General features: G+C 48.1%; 1 protein-coding gene across 4 annotated transcripts in view; it reads right to left on the bottom strand.

The window, feature by feature from the left end:
- Positions 1-240: 240 nt before the first annotated feature.
- Positions 241-7,567, bottom strand: part of chd6 (chromodomain helicase DNA binding protein 6) — a 35,624-nt gene continuing 28,297 nt past the window's right edge. For 3 of the 4 annotated variants that reach the window (XM_069179640.1, XM_069179639.1, XM_069179641.1), the window contains 3 exons: positions 7,375-7,518; positions 6,640-6,744; positions 241-6,343 (listed from right to left, as the gene is read on the bottom strand). In XM_069179640.1, the coding sequence (XP_069035741.1) occupies positions 5,303-6,343; positions 6,640-6,744; positions 7,375-7,518 (1,290 nt within the window). In that variant the 3' untranslated portion in view covers positions 241-5,302. The remainder of the gene's footprint in view (positions 6,344-6,639; positions 6,745-7,374; positions 7,519-7,567) is intronic. The other variant, XR_011181787.1, reaches the window with a different exon arrangement.

Here is a 7,567-nt window from a genome sequence, read left to right as displayed (position 1 = left end):
TTATCAGGTATATTTCAATGCTTGCTGTCCAATTAGAAATCACTGAAAGAAAACTCTTGAACTTCACATTCACGTAATTTGGTTCAGCTTGCAGTCATTTTCTTTAATCTGCTTATGCTAGCAAAGTCAATAACAATAAAAGACTGTAAATTCATATTCCATTCTAGCTGTTCTGTTCAACTCTGCTCTGTTCTTACAGGTTATGTTCCCCTAACACAAAAGCAGAAGGCACACTTAAAGTGAAAGTTGAAAGTCATCTTTTATTGCACAATAAAAGATCACATACCATGTTTTGAGTTATGTGATTGGTCCACATGGGAATACAGGAGCTAGTTCAACAAAATAAAAACTAACGCCGTAAAAGCTGCAGAGGCAGATTTCAGATCTACACAGAACACACTCTGCTTCTGTAGCATACAATCCGGAATAGTCTTGGGTTCAGGGAGAAAAAAAAATTACACCCGGGTGGCTAACCACTGGCCATCACTGCATTAAAAGAAAACTACAATTCCAGTGCAGGTGGCTGTGGTCCAAAAAACCTTTAGCCCCATCTGAGCATCACACTGTCTGTTCATGCAATAAACTCCCAGAACTAAACACCGTACTAAACAGGGCTCTGTGAGGCACACTGTCTGAATTAAGCTGACAGTTTTGCTTGTTGACACAAAATGTGTGCTTGCAAGAAGACACACCAGCTCGTTTTAACTTTATGCTCTAGGCATGGCCAGTGATGTCAGGGTTTTATAATCATCCATTTTTTAACCACTTCTTCTAGTTCAGTGGTACGGGGGAGCAGGAGCCTATCCCAGCAAGCAACGGGCCTCCGGTAGGATGCACCCTGGATGGGGTGCCAATCCATCTCACGACAGACACAAACACAGACAAGCACACACTTGCACCCAGGGCCAGTTTTCCCAGAAGCCAATTAACCTACCGGTATTTTTTTAGGACTGTGGGAGGAAACCCACATGAACACAGGCCGAACATACAAACTCCACACAGACAGCACCCCCAGGTCTGGAATTGAACCCAGGGCCCCAGAGGTGAGAGACAGCAATGCTAACCACAGTGTCACAGTGCCACCCAATGGGACATTTACAAGGACAAATTCGGTAAAATACCAAAATGTTTCCTGACAATTAACCTTGAAGAGCCCTGTTTTAGAACAACAGATCGCACATTATTAGTTACTAAAGTATACCATCAGCCGAAGATGAGAGTCATAAATCTGTGATGATTGATAAACGATAGGGCTTTGTGTCAGAAGGAAACCTCTTTCCTTTCTGTTGGAGTAAATAAGTGATTTTAGTGTTGTAGGATTACATTACTAATTATACTATGTACTATTTAGTATTGTGCTCTAACTAGTACAGTACAGGTGCTGGGATACCAGTGCATAACTAATTACAAATGACAAAAACCTGACCTAAACAAAAATGAGAAATAAAAAAAATTCTGGATAAAAATAAGAACTTGCAGGTCAAGAATATAAATATGTTTTTTATTATAACTCCACTTTCAAATAGCTTGTTATTCACATTTATTTATTAATGGAAAACGACTCACATAGGAAATAAGTCTAACTGGAGGTGCTTTAATACAGTACACAGACACAGACGCTATGATTGACAGTCACAGACAGTGAGACACTCAGACAGCCTGGATATTCTTTGCCTAGTAATTCATTATTCAGTACAATAAAGTTTCATTTTTAATCTGCTGCAAACTATCCCTGCTTCCACTGGAGGCAAAAATAAGATTTTTTTTTTTAAGGAAAACTAACAGCGTCAGTGTCGAAAAGAGATTTGGATCCTGCAGGTTTTCCTTCTGAACCCCTTATAAGTTAGAATACAGGTATAAAAATGATACTGGTAAGAAAGAAGTGTACAATAAATACATCTGAAATACACACGACTCCAAAAACAATCTGACCTTTGGATAAATTAGCAAGACTGTAACAGAAAAAAAAATACAAACATGGTAAATAGCGACAAACGACAGAATGTAAACTGAATAAATACTAACAGTTTCTGTGACCTCGGCTGCCCTTAATTACTGCTCCAATGAAGAGATTCAAGTCTTTCTCCCAGCAAACGCAGGGAACAGGTCCTGTCTGTGAGCGGGTGATGATGGTCAGCTGCTGCTGGGCTTGTCCCACTGTCTTCGTGTTGCGACGCCGACGTGATAGCTGAGGGAACTGTTTCTTTTTTTCTGAGGAGAGTCCAAACGCTCCAGCCAGACTTGTGTCAGAGGGGCAGGAAACTAAAACTGCGCCACCCAGTTTAGTTGTATGCACACACCTTCTGTTGCCAAGCTCAACGGGGTTTTGAAAAGTATCATGACGGTGGTGAAGACACGCAAACGTGCCAAGTTACTCAGAATTAGTAACACCATGCTCAGGCAGTCTAACAGTTTTGGGAAGCACAAAAAAGGGATCGCTTAAAATCACTTTTCACCAACAAAAGAACATTCATGTGAACTTGCAGCAGAGATCTGTGAAATTCCTCAGATTTTTGTGCTTATGAGATCACTTGAGAAAATATTAAGAGCATCAGATTGGAACACCTGTCTTTGCATTATTATTATTATTATTATTATTATTATTATGTACTGTGCGTTTTGCTTTTTAAATCCAGAAGCAAAAAGGTTACCAAGAAAGCAAAAAAAGTATGCATACAACTAAAGGGAAATTTCAAGGAACTCAGGCCAGTGAGATTCTTAGACCAGGTTTCAGTTTTGATAAAATGAAGTTCTACACTAAGTACTTTTATATACATTTTCAAATATGGAAATGCACAGAAACATCCATAGGCATAACTCTAAATAAGGCATTTTGTACTTCCAATATAACTAAATAATAACAAAGGACGATAATGATAATGGTTTCTCATTATATTTGGTAACGTTTGGCAAAAGCAAAAACAAAAAACAAAATAAATAAGAAAATAGGAAAAAGCCACCAGCTGTTTCAAGGCAACATCAATGCTAGTTGTGAAAAGTGAGACTGATGACAGTGCGAACCTGCTGTGGATGAGGAAGAGGCACAGTTTCCAGGTGAGCTTCCACACTAGGAAAACCACAAAGAAAACCTCCAGATGCCAGTGAGCCTGCCACGCCCTGCTTCTCTGTGCAAAAACATGTAACATGTAACATAACACAGGAAAATCAACTGTTCTGTCAAAGTGGCTTAGCTGCAAACGGACTCAGAAGCTTTAAAAACGCAACAAATGAATACCAAATCCAGTAACATTCATCGCCTTTCTAAACGCCTCTCAGTATAAAATAAAGAGAGATGCCAAACACTAGTATATCAACGAGGTGTGAAGTTACTGAGAGGTAAAACTATGAAGTGGAAAGGACAGTACTACAAGCATGGAGACAACTGGTCCTGATTGTGTCAAACACAGTATAATGAATTAAACAAAATTACAAGGGCACCTTGTAAAAATAAAATATAGATTTTACATCATTTAAAAGTAATAGATTTATCAAATCTACCTTCATATGTAAAACAGGAGAAAGGACACCCTAAAACTTTACAATAAGCTAAACACTCTGCTGGTGCATTAGTCCTTTCGTGTTCAGTAGAAACTCCTCCACTGCACTGGACACAAGGGGAAACTTCCCACCTGTTCCTTCAATCTTTACTCAGCTCGTCCACTCCCTCACTCCTGCAGCAGCGCAGCACTGACGCTCATCATCTCCCTCACTCCTGCAGCAGCGCAGCACTGACGCTCATCATCTCCCTCACTCCTGCAGCAGCGCAGCACTGACGCTCATCATCTCCCTCACTCCTGCAGCAGCGCAGCACTGACGCTCATCATCTCCCTCACTCCTGCAGCAGCGCAGCACTGACGCTCATCATCTCCCTCACTCCTGCAGCAGCGCAGCACTGACGCTCATCATCTCCCTCACTCCTGCAGCAGCGCAGCACTGACGCTCATCATCTCCCTCACTCCTGCAGCAGCGCAGCACTGACGCTCATCATCTCCCTCACTCCTGCAGCAGCGCAGCACTGACGCTCATCATCTCCTTCACTCCTGCAGCAGCGCAGCACTGACGCTCATCATCTCCCTCACTCCTGCAGCAGCGCAGCACTGACGCTCATCATCTCCCTCACTCCTGCAGCAGCGCAGCACTGACGCTCATCTACTCCCTCACTCCTGCAGCAGCGCAGCACTGACGCTCATCATCTCCCTCACTCCTGCAGCAGTGCAGCACCGCTGCTGTGACAACTGTAATTCTGTCTTTGAGGGTCACAGAGCTCTTAATTACAGAACAATTCAATCAATTGAACCACCAGCAGTCTTTCCTTAGGTCCCAAGCTGGCAACAATTAAACACTTGCAAGCATCTGGCCCTCAAAGGGTAGGGGTACCCTATGGCACTAATCCAGTGGCCTCCAGACACAGAGACAGCTGTCTGAACACTGCCTGCAGGGCAATGTAAGCGCACATGGTCTGTTGCAACTTAGCAACTGTAAGAACATTTTTTAAAAGTGTCATTGCAAAAAGACCAGAAAAGCAAAAAAAAAAAGAAAAGAAAAGCAACCAAGGATTGTTCTTTGCTGTTGGTTTTAGCAAACAGCTTAATTTGTTAAAATGCTTCTAAAATATCATTTTTCTACGTGGTACTTTTTAAGGAACCTGGGAATTTTGTAATTCTCCACCCACCCCCAAAAAAAATCTGAAAAAAAAAAACTTCCCGTAGCAGCAAAATCCTAAACCAACCTTGCAAGAACAAAGATGCCCAGAAAGACAACTTATTAGCAGCAAATATGCTATTCATCTGTCTCGGGGTCCTGTTATCGACTGTTTTCTTATTTTCACAGAGGCCTTTCTTTTTAACCAGACTTGAAGGGTACGCCTCCCTTCCAGAGCTCTTCTGGAACCCGGACACACAGAAGCAAGAATGCTAGAACCCTGTTGACACCATCGTTACCCCCCGAGACACTGTGGGGTCTGCAGCCGCACAGCTGCTCCCGAACTGCGGCAGAACGCCCTCCTGCACCGCGCTGCACCCCTGCTCAGTAGGGTCCCAGCTGGGGCGCGCCTCTCGACGACCCACCCCAGCACCCTCCTGCCTCCGACACAGAGCCTTTAGTGTTTTATTCTCTTTCCGTCTTCCTTCCAAGGCATTCAGGGGATGGGGCTATAGTAAGAATCACAAGTTTGGTACTGTGCAGGAGATCTATAAACATTAATAAGTGGATAATAAAAGACTTTACATGAAAATCTCTGACCTACACAACCACAAACCGGTAACTTGGTAGCACAGTACAAAGAGGTAGGCCAGGGGAAGGTCTATTGTAAATCCTCCCTGTCCACCACTTCCTCCTCCTCCAGCTCCTCAACTTCCTTCTCCGCCTTCGCGGCAGGGCTCCCCGGCGACTCGGCTGAGGTCTGCTCTGTGCTGTCCTCCGCCTCGCCCCCGGCCTCAGTCTGGCGCTCGCTGGCCTGCTCAGGGGGTGCGCCCTCAGCCTGCAGGCTGCTGTCCGCGCCCGTCTCCGCCCCTCCTTCCTCCCGCAGTTTCCTCTTCCTCCTCTTGGGGCTGCCGGAGCCATCAGCGGGGCCGGCCTGCGGCATGCTGGGTAGGGCCATGCTGATCCCGTGGGGGAGGAACATGTGGGGGTAAAGCAGTCCGTGGGACATCCCTGGGATCAGGAAGGGGTTAAACGCCAAGTGTCCACTTGTCGTCGTCGACGTGGTGACCACGGGCTCCGCACGGCTGCTGCTGACACAGGCCGAGCTCGTTGTTACATCTGATGGGAGCTTGTCTTCCTTTCTGGCCTCCAGGCTGTCCTGCGCGTCTCCCGCCTCCCTGTCCACTCCTGCACAGGAGGCCGTGGCCTCGTTGCGAGAGCCCTCGTTGGCAGCTGGGCTGGAGGCAGCAGGAGAGCCACTTCCTGCGCTGCTGACCGTGGCCACAGGAGGCGCCGGGGCAGAGGTGGAGGACGGGCTGGTGCTGGGTGGCTGGCTCAGGAGCCCGCCGACGCTGAACATGTGAGGCTGGACCGCTGCCATGCCGTGCAGCATCATGGGAAGCATGTTAAGGCCATTCTTGGCGTCCTCCCCAGCGGGCACGGCGGCAAACCCGTGAGGGAACCCCATGAGCCCGGCCAGGGGGATCCCCGGCACGTTGCGCAGGTTCTGCAGGCTCACCAGGTCCATGCTGCCGATCAGCCCGTTCATGAAGAGCGGCCCCATGCTGGAGGGCGAGTCGGCCATCATCCCCGCCGCCTTGGCCATCTCACTGCGGGGCCTCCGGCCTCTCCGGCGCGGGCCTGGGTCGCGGGAGACCGGCTCCGTCAGGATGCGGTTGAACTTGCCTTCCGGGAGGAACCCCTTCGAAAAAACACGGGGATGTTAACGCTGACAGACCGCAGCCCCTCCCGAAGCAGAGAGGAGCACGCAGAGCCCTGTCCCCGTCCCTAACCCTGAGCCTGGAAGGGGAATGTGGTCACACTCATAATGCAGAGACTAAGGCAGCCCTGCGCTACACAACAGCTACGGGGACTGCTGGTTTCAGGAAAGTAAACAACAGATTTTAAAATGTAGCCTTGCAAAGGTTAAATATGTAGTTTCAGGCCACTTCAGACTGCTTGTGTGCATGGATTGATTACCACTGGTTTGGCACTCACAGAATGCTTGACGATGTCTGCCCAGTCGGGAGCCACAGCGTACTCGGAGTTGGCATCCAGCCATCGGGACAGCTCCTTTATTGCTGGTGCCATAGCGCCCCCCAGCTGCAACACACCACAATGACAATAAGATCAGACAGAGCAATAATACTAATAATAATAATAATAATTGCTTACACTTATATAGCCCTTTTCTGGACACTCCACTCAAAGCACTTTACAGGTAATGGGGATCCCCTCCACCACCACCAGTGTGCAGCCCCACCTGGATGATGCGACGGCAGCCATAGTGCGCCAGAACGCTCACCACACATCAGCTATCAGTGGGGAGGAGAGCAGAGTTATGAAGCCAATTCATAGATTCATAGAGACTGTAATTACATACGCAGAAAAAAATGTATTTGGGCAGAAAAAGGCCTTAAAAGTTCAATCACGGACAATAAAAAAAATTCACATCAAGAAATGATGAGGTGGGCGGAGCGGTGGCTCTGTGGATCTGGATCTGCGCCTGTGGCTGAAAGGTTGCCGGTTCAAATCCCACGGCCAGCAGAGGAATCCTACTCCCTTGGGCCCCTGAGCAGCGTGCAGACCCCTCTGTATTGCTCTGCTCTGGCTCTAACACGCGACAGCGCTGTGTCTGCGTGCAGCAGCACGTCTCGGCTCCCGCGGTGTTGAAACAGGCCCTCCTGACACCGCGACAGCAGCAGGCGCAGAACAGAGCGAGGTGGTTATTACCCTGCGGCCGGTGCCCTTGTGTACCACTGGCACCCTCTCCTCGCCGGTCAGCGAGTTCACGTCCAGCTTGCTGGGGTCCTTGCAGCGGTGGCGCCTCTGTTTGGGCCGCTCGGCGAAGCCATGCAGGATCCCCACGCTCTGGGCCTGGGGGGGGGCGGGGAGAGACCGGGTGAGGGCGTGGCTACAGGCTGGG

Source organism: Lepisosteus oculatus, chromosome 16 (assembly GCF_040954835.1).
Source record: "Lepisosteus oculatus isolate fLepOcu1 chromosome 16, fLepOcu1.hap2, whole genome shotgun sequence".
Lineage (NCBI taxonomy): Eukaryota > Metazoa > Chordata > Actinopteri > Semionotiformes > Lepisosteidae > Lepisosteus > Lepisosteus oculatus.
Note: the sequence above shows the minus strand (reverse complement) of the source record. Positions and strands in the feature narration are given on the sequence as shown.